Here is a 21,074-nt window from a genome sequence, read left to right as displayed (position 1 = left end):
TTTTTTTCTCCTTGCAATTCTTCAGAGTTCATCTGCCAAACCGCATATATTCTGACAAGGTTGGGGAGGCTCCCTGCTAAGGTGCAGAGTCGAAGTAGCTCTGAGATAAGCTCCAACAGGTTGGGATTGGCTTTGATCCTGTCGTTGGTGTCTGCTGTACTAATTCCCTTTCGGCCACTACCTTCCTCCTGAAATGCACCTTAAATAGCTCGATTCAGGGGTGAAGCAGCATCCGAAAAGAGCCTGCACAGACCAACCGTGCTCCAATCTATGCTGACTTTGAATGAACTGCTCAGATAACTTCTGTTTAAATAAGGAAGATGGGCTGTCGTGCATTCTCAAAAAATTCTTTCCATCTGGAGAATCCTAGTTAAGTATTTTAAGTTGGTAAGCCACTTCCTGAGAGGAAGCAAACAGATGGGGAGTCTTTTCAGGCCAGCGTGCTGCCATTTAGAAAGATGCCATAGTGCCCTGCTCCTCACACGTAAGTGTGCATCTGAGTCACCTGGCAGGCTTGTTGAAATAAAGATTGCCAGGCTCTGACTCCGCAGGTTTATGATGAGGCCCAGAATTTTCATTTCTAACCAATTCCTAGATGATCCTTAGATCATCATTTCTGCTGGCCCAGAAACAACTTGGAGAGCCGCTGTGTTAGTGGGTTGAGAATGCTACTTTGTGCATCAGCAGTAAAAATCTGGGACATTATTATGAACACATGTGTGATCTAGTGGTTTCTAACAGTCTTTTTCTCATAAAACTGGCAGGGCTGAAAATGAACCAACATGAGCAAGAAATAGGGAAAACTGCATCTGTTCACTAAGGGAAGGCCTTGTCAATCTGGCCATGTCATTATAGCGCAGTCCTGATTCACGGTGAGGAGTGTGGACTGTCACCTGTGTGAGAGCAGGGACTGTGCTCATTTCAGTTGATCATTTCATCCCTAGAACACAGCACGGTGGTTGGCACGTCGTAGGCATTCAAACATTGACCAAAGAAGCGAAATGCTTATGATCAAGCACTGCCATTAGCTATACCACTTTTCACCTGTGAATTTGTTTTCTGTTTTGTGAACGAATGACACGAGCACCTGTACAACAGATCACCCCAAATTTGATGGCTTATGCAACAAATACTTATTCTGAGGGCCACACTTCCGCTGGCCAACTGTGACCCAGCTGATCTGCCCTGGGCTCAGCTGGCTGGCTTTGCACTTTCTCATGGCTGGGCTTCACTCCAGACCCTGGGTTGGGGTCGGATCTTTCCATGTGTGTTTGTTCTGGAGGTGGAGGCAGAGTGGCAGCAATGACCAGACACATTGTAACTCCTGGGGGAAAATCCCAGGGCAAAATACCTTCGAAACCGAAATCAGTCAAAGGGAGAAATCAAGTGGAAGAAATCCATTTATTGCTTACAAGCAGTCATCCACTTCCGTTTGCCTGTGTCTCTTGTGACCTGGCTGCCAAGAAGGGACCCCAGCCAGTCCAGATATGCCCTCATTCATCCTTGTAATTACCCATTGATATGCAGATGGATACTTCTCTCCACCCCTTGGAAATACCTATTTTTATGGAGATTCACTAAGGCCAGGAGAAAGATTCTGGAAATACTGCAATTTTACCCTTGGGGAACCCTTCCAGAAATCTCACCTCATAATCTACTCGCTCCCCCATCTTCCACAATGGCCCCTGGGTGAGAAAACTGGAGCATTGTAACCAGACTAATAGCATACAATAGTAACAGCAATAATATCATGACAATCCTCAAGCCAGAGGGTTCAGCTAAGTTCAAAGTCCTATGCAGATTAAGTCCATAGCTCGCCCATTCCACAGGCAGGCAGTAGCTGAATGGGTAGGGAGTTTAGAACAATCGTCACATGGCAGCTGCAGCCAGGGCGTGCATTCAGGCCACAGGGACTGTAGAGGAAAATAACCTTAAGGGCGATAAGATACATGTTTTAATGAGACCAGCATAGGCAAATCTTGTCCATCAGGTAGGATGCATGCAAGAGAGGGGCCCTGTGACAGGACAGGGATCTCGTCCTGGTCTAGTGACCAGACTTTCAGCCCCCTCCCTGTGGGAGTTACAGATGGGTCAGTACATAGGGCTATGGGAGGTACATGCACTGGCCATAAAGATAAAACAAAACTTATCCATAAGATGCTCTTACCTCCTGGATGTTTTGGGTGCACTACCGTGATCTTTGGGGGCCACTCTGCTGTTACTCTAGGAACACACAGGAGGCCAGCTTCCAGGCCTTTTCCCCAAGGTGCCAGAAGGGCCAGCCATCACTGCTCCATGTGTCAAAATGTCCAGGGCCACCTCCACTCAACAGTGAGTGTCTCCAGGGCTTAATGCAGTGGGGGCTGGCAGCAGGATGTTGCTCTTCTGGCCGTATCCTGGCTTCAGTAACTCCCCTTTGGTTTGCGCATAAGTTGTATAGTAGAGGCAGCAGTGTGTGTGAGCACATCCACAGGGTTCAGGCTCCTTTTGGGGGTTTCTCATTCAAACACTGTAGCATAGTCCATAAATGAACTGACCAGCCCCGTAGACTACTGGTGTCCAAATTCAGACCAGATTTCAACAAACCATTGTACCTTTCTATCATGCCTGCCCTGGTAGGGAAATATGGTGTGTGAAACTTCTACTTTATTAGTACCATTCTTGTAATGCATGTCCAGTAAAGTGGGTGCCCTGATCCCTCTCGATCACCTGGCTGGCCATAGGCTGCAAAGAGACGCTCTAGGCCCCTTTTGGTGGTTTGCTGATCTGCACGACATGCAGGAAAATCAACCAATAGTCCAGTGGCCATGTCCACACAAGTCAGGGCACACCAATATCCTTCTGATATGGGCAGAGGCCCAATGCAGTCTATCTGCCACCTGACAAGGGGTTTCAGCCCCCTTACTATTGTCCCATGTTGCTGTGGGACTCGGTGTAAGTCCCTCTTAGAGCACACAGGGCACTCCTGGGCTCTGCTGACTTCTTCAAAGGTCAACGGCAAGCCCCACTGACAGGCTACAGCCCACACTGTCTTTTGCTCCACATGCAACAAACACTGGTGTAGCCATTGGGCCACAGCAGAGGCAGGCTTTCCTTACAGCCAGCGCTCCGGGGCCAGTGTGTCTGCTTCATCACTCCCTGGGGATGCCAAAGGCAAGTGGCCAGTCACATGACATATGGTGACGGTCTTAGTCTGACCAGAAGCCCATAGGTCTTGCCACAACTCTTGCCCCCAAAGGGGCTGGTGACCAACCATCCAGCTGACATAATACTATGTCAGTAGCCACAGGGTCAAGCCCTGATAGAGGGCCCAGCTGTCAGTGTAGACAACTATGGGGGAAGGCTCCTGAGTGATCATGAGCTGTACTGTCCACAACTCAGCCCACTGGCTGCTCTTCCCCTCTCCATCCTCCATCCATATTGCCTCAGTCTTAGGAAGGAAAGCCACAGCCCTCCACTCCAGGGGCTGCCCATGACTGGAGCTGTCTGTGTACCAAGCATCTTCAGGTATAGGGGCTTTTCTCTCCTGATAAGGACTCTTGGCTACCAATGGCTCAAAAGCAAGTTCTTCCTGCTTTCCACTGGTATATGTCACTGGCCCCAATAAGCATTGGAGTTCTCCACTTAAGGGACTATTGAAGAGGGCACTATGCTGCTATAAGTATGCACCCCATTTGGCCAGTGTAGACATGTGTGCCATGCCACTCCGTGGCCTTTGGGTCCAGTCTCGCACCCACCCCTCATTGGGATAGGTGGTTATTACCTTGGTCAGAGCTGTTCCAGTGGTGGGCTCCATAGCCAGCAAAGCATAGTACACAACAGCCAGTTGCTTCTCTATCAAGGTGTATCAGACCTCTGCTCCTTTCCATAGTTGTGACCAGAATCCAACAGGTTGGCGTGTCTGTTCAAACTGCTGCCAAAGGCCCCATCCCTAACCATCTTCGGTTGCGTGAACATCCAGCTCACAGGGCATTGACGAGTCATGTCCACCAGCTCATCCTGGGTATAGGGGCGGAGCATGGGGAGCTCCACAACCCAGGGAGGGGGCGGCTCCTCCCCCTGAGGAGCCCGTGGTTGTTGTGTTTTTATTTTCTTAATTACAACAGGGTAGGCCTTTAATGTGGGAGAGTTTGATGCCTCAGGCGGTGGCCTGGCCCAGATTGGCCCTCAGCTTCACCCACTCATCCTCTCCCAACATCTCCTCTGCCACCTCTGGGGCTGAAGGCACCGCCCTTTCCTCCCCCTCCCCCATAGCCTCCTACAGCCTGGGTTCTCCAGCTGTGTCCTCCCTCACTGCTTATGTCTTCCAGGAGTGTGACCTCTCTTCTCAATAACTGCCTCTCTTCCTTAAGGGCATCCCATAGGTCATTGCCCGGCTCCTCCAAACAATGCTGAAGTGTGTCTCTCTCCTGCTGAAGTCTCTCTCTCTCCTTGATAACCCTCTTTCTTCTTGATAACCCTTTCTACTATCTCAAGCAAAAAGACATCCCACAATCCCAGCTGCTACACAACCACTCAGGGCCTTTAAGCAGTCTTCTGTCTCACAGAGGGCTAATTCCACAACTTCCGGTGTCTCTACCCTTCTAGAAGGTGCTTTACCCTAGACCAATTCACCACCAGGGCCTCCCCAATTGGAAGCCCCACAGATAGTGGGCTCCTGGGTGAAGCTGCACCCTCTACCCCTGCAGCCACTGGGTGCCCCCCCTGCCCCATTATCCATGGTGGGGGGGTTCTGAGCATCTCCCCACCATCTCTAGGGGCAGCCCGCCCAAGGGTCACATCCATGTAGACCGATGTCAGGTTCAGAGTTCTTGCTGACTACCACCAGATGTAACTCCAGGGAGAAAATCCAGGGGCAAAATACCTTTGAAACCAAAATGAGTCAAAGGGAGAAATAAAGTGGGAGAAACCCATTTATTGCTTACAAGCAGTCCTCTGCTCATGCTCTGCTGTGTCTCTTGCAACTCGGCTACAGAAGAAGGGACCCCACCCAACTCTCTGGCCCAGATATGCCCTTACTTACCCTTGTAATTACCTGTTGATACGGAGATGGACTACTTCTCTCCACCCCTTGGAAACACCTTTTGATAGGGAAATGCACTAAGGGCAGGAGAGAGATTCTGGAAACATTGCAGTTTTACCCACACCCATGTTCTTATCTGATGGATCACCTGGGTGCAAGAGCTCAGCCGTGCTGTGCATGACCTTGAAAACCTCTGCCTGCATCACGTCCACTCCCATTCCATTGGCCAGCACCAGTGACAACATTCCAGTGGATCACAGCTTTGCATGTGGAAATAATGGCTTATCTCAGAGATGAGTCATCAGCACCTAGACACTCAGGCCTGGAGATGGAGCCATGCGTTCAGCTGAGTCACGCTTTGGAGGCGGATGCTGCCACTCCTCCCAGGAGCTCCCCGCTGCACACAGGGGCTCGTCCCCTGGCACTTGTGCTGTTCATCCCAGCCGTGGCCAGGGATGGCGTGCTTCACGCAGGCCTTGGTGTTGTTTATATGGGTGCTATCCCATACAGTGTCTTAACTCAAAGGAATGGTCTCCATTCTGGCAATTTCTGACATGGGGTAAGATGATGAAGGAAATGAGTTTTCGAGACTTCAAATTTACACAAGCAGATGTTCAGGAAAGAGGGGCCTCTGCTCCTGACCGGCTGGCTCCTGGCCCTGATTCTCAGAGGCCTTTGACTGTAGCTGTTTGTCATTTAGAAGGAGCCTCCTGCATCTCCCTGGGAAGGGCAGTGTTGAGGCCTGGAGGCCTGTTCACGTATCTGGCCTTGTTTTGTGATCTCCAGCTGGCCAGCCCTGTCTTTCTGGGGTGGTTGGGCTAAATCAGCTTCCCACTCAGCCTCCCTCAAGTTCAGTCCTACGATACATTCATGGAATATACCACATCCCCTTTCGTTCTTTATAACTGGGCTCATCGTTAGTGGAGTCTGACTTTTTACATTTTTTCTGTAAGGATTTCCTTTGGCCTGCAAGTGGGTATAGCTTACAGGGCAGGATTACCTGACTGAGCCTTAGGGCCTATGTGTGAATGGTGCTTCTCTTTGCTGTCCTTTTCTAATCTATTGTTACTTTCCACTGAAAGCCCAGAATCCCCTTGGGTGACATGCAGCAAAAGGAAAAAGCAAACCAAATGAAAAAACTCAGGTGAGGGTTTGAGCCCTGTACTGCCTAGCTTGCAGCATTTAGCTGTAGTGCCGTCCCAGCCGTGGTCCTTCAAAATGCTGCCATCCATGGGTCACAGAGGCCATCCATCAGTCAGAGAGAGCACATAAAAGCTTTCTCTGCTTCCAGAGCACAGCCGTCACCTCCTAGGTTAAAAAAATGGAAGCACTGCATTGCCGAGGCTCATGTACGTCACTTTAACATTAAAGGGAAGGAGAGTTAATTCGCTGGACGCAGGGAAGGGCACGCTTTGAAAGGGCAGGGAGCTCACGGGCCATTTCGGAGCAGAAGTCACTTCTCTTTTGATATAATCATGCTGATATATGAATTAGGACAGTTCAGATAATGACATGGTTATGTTCAAATGATTGCCAGGGACAAGCAGAAACCACAGACTCCTCTCCTTCTCATGGTCTAAAAATCTTAAGAGCCTTGGGAAGCATTGCAGAAGCTATTACTATAGAATGAGAGACCGTGAAAGGACAAGTCGCTGCCTCCTCTAGGAGGTAAAGTGATTATTTGGATAATTTCTGAGGCAACACTGGTAGTAAAATGTGAGGTTTTGTAAGTATGCAGAGAGCACCCAAGAATTTTTAGAAAAAAAAATATGGCCTGTGGATATTGATTGAGAGCAATGCAAGAATGAAGACAAGGGAGAGAGAGGGCAGAAAGGAGGAGGGCCTGTGGGCACACGCGAAGAGGGCGGGCAGAGCCCCTAGGGGGAGCCCCTAGGGGGAGCGCTGCCGGGGGGAGGGCTGCCCACCGCGCCAGGAGGGAAATATTTGCTCTCAGTTGACACCAGCCGTTTAGTTGAATCAATCAATGGTCGTTTTATTTACTTGGCAATTGACTTTACCGCTTGTGTAGATCAATGGCATGTGCTTGTGTGCGTGTTCTGGGGCAGACAGTCGGGGGGCTCGCGGGGACGTTAGTTGAAGCCATGCTTGAACAATGTATACGGACCACATGGTTGCATATCGGCTGTACTAAAATGTGGAGGAATGTGCTATTGGGAAATTAACGTTTAACTTTATTAATTTTAGAACCTTTAGTTGGGTTAAAAAAATGCTTTTCCTTAAAACATGTGAATCTTTAAGTATCAGTTTGAAGAGATCAAAATCAACTCAACTGGTATCTTAATTTTGGGTTTCTTTAAAAGCCAGGAACAGCAGTTCCTTTTTCTCATACTGGGCATTTCCTATTTGGAAAGTTTGGAAAGGAATCATTCAACCGAGACTCTTATAAGTAGCCATCTTGCAAAAATAATTTTTTTTAAAGAAGAAATAGATGGAGATAGATTGTTGAGAATATGCCTTGTATTTATGTATTGAACACTATTTTCTCAAGCTACCCAATTATTTGCCTTATTTTCCCCCATTTGTATGAGTACAAGGTGATAATATTTAAAGGACTCTGATGCCTGGTGTTTTAGGGAAATCCTTCCATCAGAATGTGTTAAGTTGGCCATTTAATTTCTCCAAATATCAGTGTTTAGAAAAGAATGCAAATCTTAAATACAGTTCTGCCCTCCTATTTTTCCTCACAGAGAAAGGGGAAGTAAACTATAGGATACAATTCTTGCCTAGAAAAAAGAAAACCTCTTAGCTAATAAAAACCTTGCTCAAGACTGCTGAACTCAGTATACTTTTTGTATTTTTACAGTGCTTAGCTTGCATGTAGACCAAAAAGTTCCCTTCATTGTCATTTTTAAAATGGCTAGCTACCATATTTTGCAGCGTCTGCCTAATTCCAATGATTTATCATATTTGTTTTGTAAATTGGCTCTGGGGAAAATAAACACACACTCACACCTTTACTTAATAAGTAGGGAAGAAAAAGCATATGAAACCAGATGGAAAAATGGGCCAGTGGACATGGTTTTAAGCAGTACTGAGGAATTAAAATCTTAATATGAAATAACCCATGCCATATTTTCAAAAATAGTTTCCCATACTTATCCAATAAGCAGGAATGGAAATCTGCAACACAGCATATTCCAGATAGTCAATGACAGGTGAGCAGAGGGCGTTACTGACATGTTTCCTTTGTAAATGCTACACTTGTATTTAAATGCCCAGTGAGAAGTGTTGCTCCTCTTCAGATGAGCTTTTTCTTTTTCAGGGGATGGGGTTCTAAAAAGGTAATTGAAAGCAATAAGAGATGTAATTATGTATCATAAACTTAAAATATTATAGGCTGTAATTCTCTGCAATTGGTCACTTCACTCATCCTAAAAATATTAACCAGGCTGCTCTTTTGTATTTGGCACTTCAGAATCCTGACAGTTTATCTAAAGATATGCTGCAGTTTCTGTATCGATGTTTAAGACAAATTTAGATGTGTGAGTGCACGCATGCTCATGCAAGCATGCCCACACTCACGCTCAAAGTCTAAAACACTCTTTAAAATCTGTTCAACATGCAAGGTGGAGGAAATGAGCCAGATTTGTTTGAAGCTAGGTAATGCACCCTCAGCCTAGATTGTGCCTGAGAAACCTGGCCCTTCACACCCTGCTCTCTGCTGTTCTGTCTCCTTTTACACTTTGTCTTCCCGACCAGCATCTCAACTGTACCTCAATTCTTCCTCCAGCTGTGTATGAGTTTTATAGGTTTTCATTTTATAAATAATTTAAAATAAGATTTGCTTATTATATTGTCTGAAAAACCCAGGCTTTTTAACTTGGACCAAGTTGTAATTTGCATACCTACAAGCTTACTTGAGAATATCATTTTTTAAAAGTGAGGGACAGATATGCCTGCTTTAAGCTCACTTAAGACCCAGTATTGCTGCTATGCATACATCTGTTTGACATTCATATGATATATTGCTTATGATATATACACTGTCCATGTAAAGTGTAAGGTGTATTAGTGTAAGAAACACATTTATAGTGCTTCTTCTGACAGTTTGTCTCAATATATGCATGTGTATTTTATGTGTGTCTATATATTAGGTAAGTAAGACTCTAGCTGTGTCTGCATTTAGTGAAATGTCAGGCTCTCCATGCTGCAGCAGAGCCCAGGAGCATTGCTTTCAAGTGGCTGTTCAAAAAGGCAGCTTCCCTCTGTCAAAGGCGCAGCTGGGGTGGGGGCGGGGGCGGGGGATGACAGCAAGGGTGCCTATTTATCTAAATGTGATGACTTTTAGAGTTTAGTTTCATGGCTCTGGTATGGTTGCCTCTATCTTCAAAGTGCAGCCGGGCTGCTGAAGCTCTGGGTGCCCCCGGACCTGCTGTGGACACCTGCCCACGCCGTAGGCCTCTTGCTGGGCTGGAGCCTCTCGCTATTGGGGTAATGGCTTTGCCTGTTTTCATAGTTGGCGGTAAAGGAAATGTGCCTTTAAACACTCTAATGATTACACTTTTTCTCATGATGGAGGGAAACCACTTGGATTAAACAGGATGGATATAGTATTAGTTTGAATTGAAACAAGACTACCCACCAGGTTGAGAGCTTGGGAAGAGCGTGGGAAGGACTGGACGGTGCTCGCTCGGGAGATTCATTCACCAGCGTCCAGTTCCGCCCTCGAGGTTAGGGACACAGGCAGGAGGCAATTTCAGGACCTGGCCGCGGGTCTCCCTGGGATTTCTGGGCTTGGACCGTGGTGCCAGGACAATGCCTTGGATTCAGACCCAAGAAAGGCTGGGGCGCCCACCGTGTGGCCTGCTGAGCAGCCTGGCCTTGCCTGTTTCTTTGCCAACCTGTTTCCTAAGTTAGTCCTGGAAACCTGCATGGCCCAGGGAGCACTGCTGAGTCCCGGGAGAAGGTGCAGGTGACGATGCCCACCGTGACCTGGCATGGAGGGCGCAGCACAGTGTCTGCGAGCCCTCCACCTGTCCTCTCGGGAGTTTCAGGTCCCTGGCCGGGCTGGCACTCAGGATGGCACAGATCGTCCCGGCCGGAAAGGCGGCAAACGGGAGGGAAGACGCCGCGCCAGGAGGCCGTGGGGACGCGACGGAGGAGCGCCCCGGGTCCCGGGAAGGACGGAGGCGCGCATTCCCGGAGGGAGGGCGCCCCCCAGGAGAGGCCGGGCTGAGGGCAGCCTGCGGGCCGGAGCGGAGCGGCGCCGAGGCCCCCGCACAGGGGCGCTGGAGCACGTTTCAGTGCAGCAGGCGAGTCGGGGCGCCAGACCGCGCGCTTCGCCGGGTCCCCGCTCGCCTCCTCTCGGCCGGGGGCGCGGGCGGGGCACGGCCGGAAAGTTGCGGGCGCCCCGAAAGCCGCAGCCCTGCCCGCGTTCACCGAAAATGAAAACAGAGCCTGCGAGCCTCAGGCCGCTGGGATGTGTGTGCGGGGGGCGCCCTTGGCTGCGTGGCTCTGGGCCCCCCTGGCCTGCCCTCGCTGGCTCTGCGTGACCTTGCCCTCCCTCTTCCCTTCTCCCCGGGCCGCCGAGGGCAGGCGCGCCTGTGCTCCCCGGGCATCTCGGGGGGGGAAGGAAGGAGGCTCCTGGGGAGCCCGCGCCCCTCCGCGCGGCCCGCGGGGGCCTGGCGGCGGCTCGGCAAGTCAGGAGGGGCAGCCGGGGGGCCGCGCGGGGGCCTCGCAGGGCGCCGGGGAGGAGCGCCGGCCCGGGAGGGAGGAGCGCCGGCCCGGGCGGGGGCGCGCGGAGCTCCGCTCTGCATGGTCGCCGGGCTCTAGGTGGTGCCACATCCCCGGCCTAGGCATTTCCCTCCTTTCTGTTATTTGGGTTTCTGCCTCCGCCGGTCTGATCAGGCCGCGCGTGGCCGTGGGGGGAGTTGGAAAGCCGAGGAGCAGAGGGCACGCCCGCGACCCCCGCGCCGCCCGTGTGCGGCGGGAGGAGCGGGCGGCTGGCCGGCGGCCGCCCGGCGGCCCCTCGAGCGGCGCGGAGACGCGGCCGCGCTGCCCGCCGCCCGTGTGCGGCGGCGGCTGCCTGTCCTCCCCGGAGCGGCGGGAGCGGAGCCCGCAGGGAGGGTGCCGGCGGGCGCGGACACCGATGGCTTCGCTCTACCAGCGCTTCACGGGCAAGATCAACACCTCGCGGTCCTTCCCGGCGCCCCCGGAGGCGAGCCGCCTCCTGGGCGGCCAGGGGCCGGAGGAGGACGGCGCGGCGCCCAAGCCCCCCGGAGCCCAGGCGCCCTCGGCGGTGCCCCGGGAGCGCGGCGGCGGCGGCGCGGGCGGCCGGCCCCGGTTCCAGTACCAGGCGCGGAGCGACTGTGACGACGAGGACGTAAGAGCACCTGGGTGGGTGGGGGGCGGCGCGGGGCCCGGCGCTCGGCGGGGACGCGCCTCCCGCACCCCGAGGGCCTGGGGCGGCCCTCCCGCCTCCCCTCCCCGCCGCCCCAAGCGACTCTGTCTGCAGCGGCGGCGGCCGGGAGCTGGGGGGCCCGGAGAGCCGCGCCGCGGGGTGTGCGGGCGCCGCCGACCCCACGGCGCGATGGTGCCTAGGGAGAGAATTCGTTCTGCCTGTGCTTCCAAGTTGATTTTAATTTTCTTTTCTGCGTTAAGACTGCGGAACATGAAGCCCCAGGCCCTCCACCTGCCCCTGGAATCCAGCCATGCCCTCCTCACCTCCATGCTGTCCCTTCACCCACATGCCCCCGCCTCTCCTGTCTCCTCACCACCCATGCTGGTAAGGGTGGTAGCGGTGACGTTCTTTGGTGGGGGGAGGAGGGCACTAGTATCTGAGGCCCAGCCTCCTGCCCCAGGGCTCAGCACAATTCCTGCCTATGGGAGTCAGGTGGTGCCTGCCTCCCACGCCAGCCTTGGGCGAGCCGCTCTGCCTTAGACCGGGTCAGCTCAAAACTTCTCCGGGAGCACGTTTCCTGCTCCTCTCTGGGCAAGAACCCTGGGTTCCAAAGGTTGGATTTGCATATCATCTTAGTAACTGGCGTCTCAGTTAGGACACCAGCAGGCTGTGTAGATGGATTTCAACCATCCCTGTTGATTCTTTCCAGCTTCCAGGGGGCCAGTGAGAGCCAGGAAGAGAGGAAACTGCTGTTTTCGAGCCCTTCTCTTCCCAGGGCCAAGAGGAAAATCCCAGACAAGCTCTCAGGCAGGCAGGCCGGGCCGACTTGGCGGGTGTATGCCCTGGAGAGAGGCAGGGTGTGCTGGGCTGTAGAAGCCACTGCGTGTGCCTTTCAGGGATTTCCCATCTGGGGACAGGGGGCACAGGTACCCCGAGAGCCTACCCTGACACACCCCGGGCAGCTCCCATCCCTGCACAGGAGCTTGCGGTCATTAAACCTTCCTGCCTTGGGTCACCCTGCTTTACCACTTGGTATTTCTTCTATGGTGGGGAGGGGGCTTGGCTGCTTTCACAGGGACAATTCCACAACAGTCACTGGGATTTTGTTGTTACTAGTTGTTCTGTTTTATGAATGGAGGGTATGAAGACTGTAATAGGGCAAAAGTTTGTGGGAGATGGGGCTTGTCAAGTGTGAGCACACGAACACACACTCCCCCATACATCCGTATCAGATCTTATGTGAGATTTTCTTATTTTCATTTGGACCATTTCCAGATTCCCCTGGTTACATAGAGAGATGTCCCTCCCTTCAGTGGGTCAGGTCCTCAGGGAAATGCACGAATTCTTAAGGCATCTGGTTCCAAGAACTCAAATCTTTGAGGAGGGGTTTCATTGGGGATGGTGAAAAATTCTGGAGGATTAAACTACTGAAAATCTTGATGGAGACAGTTGAGCTGCAATGCGGATGGAAATGATGCACTTTTTGCCTTAAATCTGACTTTAAACTAGGATTGTGTTATACTTGCAATGAAAACAATGTGCAGTCTCTTCCTAACAGGCTCTAGGTGTCGCTAGGAGAAAGGAAAGGCCAAGTTTCTGGATTTTGTTTCACAGGCTCTTCACCCATCCTTTTTTTAAAATTTTAGTTTGGAGCTAAGATGTATTTATGCATTTCCTTCTTTTCAGTTTGAGTGTTGAACTGTTTCTCAGACTAGCAAAAGGGTTGAACCGAAGAACAAATTAGGGATTTTAACATTTGCAGGTTATTTCTGACATGGCTCTAAGCAGTGTATCTAAAAAATTCATCAAGTCCTGATCAAATGTTTCCCTTAGAAAATACAGAAGTGTGTGTGTGGTGCCTATGTGTATTTATAGAGTATGTGTATATAATATCTTTATGAAACACATATAAACATATATATATGTTAAAATGTATAATTAAACCAATTATATAGGGCTAAATGTAGCATCCATTTCTTAAAAACACTTAACACATGCTTTTCTCAGGAAAGTTTTCTCAGGCATAACAGTTATGTCTAACGATGTACCGAAACACATTGTACATACTAAGCGACTTCCTTCAGGAACAGCGCCTGCATATTGCTTAAGATAAGAGGTTCTAGTTAAAGGAAGATGTCAATATAAAACTGCCTTTCTGATTCCATCTCTTGTCAAGACTAAAGAATCTCAAATAATTATTTTGTTACCCAAATTTAAACCTGGAGATATACAACTAAATTAGGAATGCATTGCGTATTCTATGTATTGGCTCAAGCATTTAAAACCCATACTTCAGCTGTTGGGGAGCTCCCCAGTGCTTTGGTGGGAGCTCTCTGGGGTGCTGAATCCTTCTCTGCATTAGCACACAAGGAATCCGGCACTTAGGCCCCAACACTAAGGCTGGCGGCTTTGTTGGTCTTCTGGGGCCTGTCAGTCAGGGCAGTCTGTTCCATCGTACAGAAACAGGTTTCCCGTCTTGGTCACTGAGATGATGGTAAGTGACATCACTTTAAACTCCAATGGGCTTTGTGCCTCTTGTCCTTCCATCCAGGAAGAGGGACATAAAATGTAGTTCCTGACCTTTGTATATAAGTACACACACATACACCTTAATACTGAGAACAGGTAACTCCCTGAAATAAAACTTAAGGTAGTCGCAAGGTGTAGCCAAGATAAAGCAAATGCCAGGTTACATGGCAGATAACCAAGGAGCTAAATGTACTGCCTACCTGCGCACACAACACCAAAAAGGGGCTTCTTCCCCGTGTAGCACCACAGAAAAGCCTGTTTGGGGTGGGTCAGTTCTAGGATGTGAAATTCAACTTTGAAATAGAGTTCCCTCATCGATCTTAAATTTATTTCAATATAAAACTATTACTGGGGCAACCAACAGCTCTTTGATTTAAAATTCATTTTGTAGGTTTAAAAATAGGTCGACTCGTAAAGGAAATGCTGCTGCTAGTGACTTTTAATGGCATCTAGTAACTTCCAATAGGTATTAACTGTAACTAATGTTCAGATCCTGAACTTTGTCACACCCCTGCTGGAGCGCTGCATTTTGATTTTGTAAAGGATCCTGGGGGCCTGGGGCACTCTCAGGTCGGTAGTCTTGCGGAGGTCACATCAGCCTGTTCCCGTATTCTTCATTTCTGCAGACACATGGTTTCCTAATGACACAAATGCAATGACAACAGGATCTTAAAACAGCAAATTGGCCCAAACTGGGACTGAGCAAGAACCGTGCGTGGTATCCATCAGCCCGACAGGACCAGTTTCATCATCCCGCCTTCCTTCAGCCACCAGCCCCTCCTCTTTCTCTGGGTCCTGAGTTCCCATCCGCCTGATGCTACCGTCCTGCTCATCACTCCTGGGGATGCAGCAGCTTTAATTTTTTAAGTAGCTTGACTCCACCTATACATTTAATGTACCCTGTTACTTTCTTCTGCCCCAATTTGAAGTGTTCTCTTAAGATATTTAACTTCACATGGTTTTCCTAGAATATGAGAAAAAGCCTAAAACTTTCAACTATTTCTTTGATCCCATTATTCTCATGACCGATTTGACAGTGCTCATTGTTCTCGCCTACATAACAGCTCTGGGATGTCACAGGTGGGGTGTCACAGGGCCGTGGGAGCTCAAACTGAGAGGGAGGTAGAGTTGTGTCTCCTTCTTCAGAACAGTCGTCCCCGAGAGCAGGTGCTGTTCCCAGCGAGGCACGGGGAGGAGCTCTGTGAGCACATGTTGCCGCTGTGACTGACGGGAGTGCCACTTCCTACTCTACCAACGCGTTCTTCTGTGCCCACACGCAGAAATGAAGATTGTCTCCATCGATCTGTACTGCCAGCTCAGGCTACTGCCCTGTTTTCCTTCTTCTTACACTATCCAGCTTGTCAATCACGTAGTCTACATCTGATTCCACTTATTTGTTATCAACAACCCTCTTTTCCTGACCTACCATGAGGGCAGACCAGCCGTCTTCCTATGTCCATGACAGACACCGCCCTCAATGCCATCAGCGTCCTCTGCATTACTTAGTATCATGGCCTGTCTCATTTGTGTTCAGTCCTTGCTGTATTTTTGCCCTTGGTGACCACCACCCAGCACTTCTGCATCATGTATCTTTCCTGATGCTGCCTGAATTCATGTCCTGTCTCTCTGTGAACTTGGCCTTTGAGTTCTTTGCAAACATTCCCCCTCCAACACTTAACACAGGAGGGTGGGGAGCCTGCACTCCAAGGCTTTGGTCTCCACTTCTCTAGCCTCTCTCTTTGATGCTTTCTTCTTAAGGTAAATTGGATAACAGATAAATTAGAATGGAGATGAAGGGAGCTGAGTATATCCCACATTAGAAGATGGCTAAGGTGGCTGTATTGCTCTGATGGACATCTTGTAGCATTTCTTCTGAAGATAATTTGCTTTTCTATTTTACAGAATCAGAGAATCATAGAATTAGAAGGATCTTGGCATCCCCACCTTTCTCTCCAAAGCTTTTATTCTACATGTCAAGCAGCAGGATACTAGGTCATCTCTGCAGTGGTGACAAGATACCTACATGGCCTGATCCCCTTGTGTCTGATACTAGCACTGCCATTCTTTCTTCATCCTAGCATGGCATACAGTATGTGTAAGCATGTACAAATCATGTTTTCTCAATGTTTTGATTTCTTTCTTGTAACATTAAGTATTTCACTAGATAAGCTTTGAGGTCCCTTTAGGGGTTCAGTGCCCTATGACACCGTATCATGGTGCTCTGCTGGATGCAATATTTTCCTAAAATGTTTAGTTCTTGAACTTCAGAACATATATCAAACACAGAGGAAGTGTTTACCACCTAAAACAGTCCCACTGTGAATGTTTTGGTAAAGTGCATAATCCCTTACCTTTTTAAAAAATGTAATCCATATATATATATATAAGGAATTTGTCAAAATTTCTCCCTGTAACAAAATCATACAAAATTTTGCTTGGGATCTCAGCCCAGAGAATGTAGTCGTAATTAGGAAGTTGTCTAGGTTACACAGAAGTAAGACTAGTGACACAAAGGGTTGGTGCCGGCTGAATAATGGGTGACGCCAAACAGAGCATCAAAGACACCTTGCCCTGCGTCACGCCTTGTGTCCCTTGCAGCGCGGCTGCAGGCGTCTCATTCCACCTTCCTAGTGAGCCTTGGCCAGGGAGGAAAGCCGTAACAAAGAGCTATGAAAGACTACTAAAGGGAACCCCAATCTCTCTCCACTTGGGTGAGTCAGTTGTCAGCTGTGAATTATAGCAAAACACTTCCCTGTGCTGACAAGCCTTCATTCTCTAAGCCAGCCAAAATAGTATGTGTTTGCTTACAGCCAAATTTATTTATGAAAAATGAGCATTAGGCCTTCCCAGTGGATTCGAGTTTTGTGTGGCAGTAAGACATTCTGAGGTGGGCATGGGTGCCTACTTTATATGAGTTGCTTTTTTATTGCTGCCAGTGCATATTGTTAAGTCATTTACTTGTATAAGTTACCTGTAGATTTAAGGAGATCTGAGGCATTAAAATACATGATATTACTTTATATTTTTGATAATGGAGTCAACTTATTTTCCCACATGAGATTAATATTCTAGTATCTCTGTGTAGACAGAAATTTCTCAAGATGTTGACTGTGGACATTTTTTCTTCATAAAATAGAGCTTTTTATTTTGTACCTGAAGGTTTTTCTCCTTTAGAGTCGGCATGATTAATGAGTTTAATTTTTGCAAGCAACTGGCAGCAGTTGCTGAGTGAGATGTACATGCTGATTGTATATAACCCTGTTCCTTTTAATTACCCTGATGACACAGTGCATTCACCAAGTGCATGTGGAATGCTTCTCTGCAGTGTACAGTATTGATCCCTTTCCTAGAACATTGCCTATAAAAATAATATGTACAGTAATCCTTTTAAAATTAAATTCTGCCTAATAAATTTAGTGTTAAGGGCATTGAGTGCCCATTTGCCATGTTATGATTTGTTTCCATTGTAGGCACATGGGTTTGATTTTATGTATATGTGGGGAAAAAAAACCCCTCAGCCTTCTGGTCAATGACTTTGGAACATTTATCTTTGGAATTATCTAGAGTTATGAAATTATCTGAAATGGAACATTTTAAAATTTGATAACACCTAATTTTGCAAATGAGAAGACTACAAGTAATTGTGTGAATACTATTCAGCACATCCCTGGTGTTCTCTGGACCTCAGAGAAACGCAGCTTCCCGTTCTCTCCTGTTTCCGCCTTAACATACTCTGTCCGTAATTGCGCGGAGGAATGCCCTGAATTATATCACTGAGCTTAGAAAGTGTGGGCATTTGAAATCTAAGTCTAATCATTTGGGTTCTGAGTGGAGGAGCAAAGGAGAAGAACAAGCAGTGTAAGGCTTTGCCCTGACTCAGTCTCTCCAGTAGTCTTCCTTCTTTCCTCCCTGTATTTCTTCCTGTGTTTTTCAGCAGCATCCAAATCCACTCGAAGCACAGGAAATGTGAGGAATATATATAGATGATTGTACAGGGAGACTAGAAGGCAGTAAGGCCTGTCAGGTGCAGAAGGTGGAATTCCAGGTGGTGAATGCTCTGCTTCCCAGAGTCAGAGCCTCTTGCTGCCGGTAGAATGTGTAGCAGGTGCTGGGGGATGGATGTCATAAATGAGCACAGAGAGATGGGAGCTTAGGAGAGATTCCAGAGATGCAGAGCCCCTGTTGCTATAAATAGAATGGTTTTCAGATCCTGAAATAGTCCTCACCTTTGAAAAAGACAGACAGACTTGCTTTTAGCCTCCTTTGCATGTGTAGATCAACAGCTTGATGCAAGTAAAATGCATTAAAATCATCCTAGCGATCTGCACAATGAAAGTGAAAAAGATACACACACATACACAAACTTTTTTTTAATTCAAAAAGAACTTAAGGACCTTGCAGGACATGACAGTAACTGTAAAACTCAATTTTCAGCCTTCTATAATGCTCAGGTATCATTTGATATCAGCTTTTACCTTAGCTCATTTTGAGTCAGTCTTAACATGCTTTTATGTTTTTTAAAAAAGTGGTATAGGGGATGAGACAAATCTTCCCCAGTTTGGGGTTGGAAGGGCTAATTGATTCTGTCTCCTTCTGTTTACTATTTTGGAAGATTTAAAGACAGAACTACTGGTATCGACACAGCAGCTTTCCTGTGGCAGTGGGCGCTTTGTTATAGCATCCTTGGTGTATTTAATAATTGTATACACCCATCATATTTTATGTATCATACACACAACCCGTGCTGAGGTGCATCAGCCAGAAGGGGAGCAGGAATGCAGCACTAGGGGGAAAGGACATCATATATGGGGCAGGGGAGGATAAGGCAGAAATTACAGGGAGGGATGCACAAGAGATTCTTGCTGGCCTCCAAGGCTGCCTGCCTGTCATTTTCTCCAAACACACCACCTTCTAAACCGATTTCATAATGCAAAATCCCATCCAATAATTTTCTTAAAACTTAAAAGCAAGTACAGATGAGAAGCCCTGATGAAAGTTTGGAGAGGTGGCGTTACCTTGTCTCTCTGCGAAAACTTGCAGAGCAGTGGGTGTTTGCAGCCCCCATGGTAACTGCCCCATGGCCCAGCTCTGCACACTGGAGATGCATTTCCTGTCCCCTGCTGCTCTGCAGAGTCCCGGGCGACCCAGAGCTGCCTCCCCATTCCTGAAGTGCACGGGGTCCTGCAGTCCTGTGTTCGCCCCCCTCACTAGTGTCCCGCTGCCTCCAGAACTGGCGTGTCCTCAGGCCCAGCTTTACAGGTTTCCTCAGGCGCATTCACAGAGGGAATTGGTGTGGATTCCCTAGGACACTTGGGCTTCGGCATGGAATACCTAGCTACCTCCCCAGGTGAGCTTTAAGGTCCTCTTCATCCTGTTCATTGCATCTTTTCCAGTTGTAAATGCATCGTCTCTGTTGCTGCGTTTGATGGAAACTTGCTGCAGGCAACTTGCTGAATCAAAAGAAGCACACATTCAGCCAGCCAGGCAGCCCCTCAGAAGGAATGCAGGGCAGCTAAAGCATCTACAAAGATAATGGCTAGATGGAGGGATGGGGGGGACACCAGTAGTGGCAAGGGACGGATGAGCAGAGGTGTCAAGTTTGGTTCAGATTTCAGAAGCTGGAACTCCAGCTGCATGTTGGAAGCGGGCTGGCTTCTCCTGTGGTGTAGAGGCCTTTGTGGGGCTCTGCCAACATCCCCAGGCCGTGTGGACACACACTGGACCGTGCTTCTCTGCCCCTTCCATCTGGGGTAGTGTGCGGTCTGCCTCGGCTGGTGGAATGGCCGTGACAGCCCTGAGAGCGGGCACAGCAGCGGCTCTGCTCTCTCAGTCCCTGGCCATGGAAACCAGCAGTGTTTCCAATGGTGGCTGCTCAGCGGGGAGGCAGAAGTCAGTTTGTCGGTCACTGAGATCGCATTGCCCCAGCGGAACCTTGCTGGAGCTGGTGGTGCTGAGGGCTACTGGTGGGCATCCGTGCCCGGCCTGCATGCCGCCTGCAGGGGCTCTGCCTTCTGGATCTCACTTCAGCTTTACTTCTCAGAGACGGGAACTCGTTCCCTGGAGGAAGCAGGGCGTTCGGGTGCCTGAGTCTTACCAGCGCCTCACCTCCTTTCTCCTGGGGGAGCAGGAAGGGGCATGCAGGGACCGGCCCCAGGTGGCGCTCATGAGAGCAAGCAGGCGGCCTTTGGGGTGCTGCCGAGGGTCAGCCCACCACCGGGGCTTCAGGCCTGTGGGCTGCAGGCCCTGCGGGTCGGAGCAGGGGAGGCTCTCCAGAGGGGGGGCTTTGAAGGCTCCCGACTCGGAAAGAGCCCCGGCCTGGGTCCAGCCTGGGCACCTGCTGTGCTCTTCCGTTTCCCCAGATTCAGGACAAAGTTATTTACAAGGCAGAAAGTGAGCCAGGCAGGAGACTTGAGAGCTTTGTTTTCGTCCTGACTTAGCTTTGCTCTGTCCATCTACAAAATGACCTGGCGACTCCCTCCTGAGACACTCTCAAGGCTGCAGTAACTCACTTAGATTCCAGTCTCTGCAAATGCATTATGCAAAATGAAGATCTGCAATTTTTGTTTTCTGTTCCTAGATGGGACTGGAAGGCAGATATATGTTGTGAGCTCTTATATCCACATCAAACCGAGCTGGGCTACTTACCAGTGCTAGAGAAGGCACACCAAACCCTTGTGCCGGGTGCCGTCTCTGTCAAGGGCAGGCTGGGAGCAGGTAATCAGAGATCTGCAGGAAGGCTACATCCTTCATCTACAGACATGCTAATAAGCACATGTGTTTCTGGGGTTGTCAAATGGTGGCAAAGTGCAGGCAGTTAGATAAAAATGCAATAGATAATAAGGAGCTCTCTAGCCATGGCGCTCAGCCCTCAGAACACTGGGTTTAAGTAGCCAAAGTGACTCAGGACACTTAGGGCTGAGAGGCTTACAAAAGCACATTTTGTGCTGTGATTACGTAAGGAGCAGGAATGTGAGTGCATGTGCCAAAGGTGCAGAGTTCAGCATCCATTTCACGTTGAGGGGCAGAGAGGGGGCTGTGGTGCACACTCACCCCTCCTGGCTCTCTGCACCTGAGAGGACCCAGTGAGCCCCACACACCCAAAAAGCAGCCCAGGGAGGGCCCCCCCAGAGTGTTCTCTGCCATCCAGCCCTTCATGCCTCT

The 21,074-nt window shown here is 49.3% G+C and overlaps 1 protein-coding gene across 3 annotated transcripts in view; it reads left to right on the top strand.

The window, feature by feature from the left end:
* Positions 1 to 21,074, top strand: part of DPP6 (dipeptidyl peptidase like 6) — an 863,884-nt gene that overhangs the window by 236,510 nt on the left and 606,300 nt on the right. Inside the window, exon 1 of one of the 3 annotated variants that reach the window (XM_073238155.1) lies at positions 10,783 to 11,366. The exons of the other annotated variants lie outside the window; for them this stretch is intronic. Coding sequence (XP_073094256.1) covers positions 11,133 to 11,366 — 234 coding nt within the window. The 5' untranslated portion in view covers positions 10,783 to 11,132. Of the gene's footprint in view, positions 1 to 10,782; positions 11,367 to 21,074 lie in introns of those variants that run through there. 3 annotated transcript variants of the gene reach the window in all.

This window comes from Manis javanica, chromosome 6 (assembly GCF_040802235.1).
Source record: "Manis javanica isolate MJ-LG chromosome 6, MJ_LKY, whole genome shotgun sequence".
NCBI classification, from domain to species: Eukaryota; Metazoa; Chordata; class Mammalia; order Pholidota; family Manidae; genus Manis; species Manis javanica.
Note: the sequence above shows the minus strand (reverse complement) of the source record. Positions and strands in the feature narration are given on the sequence as shown.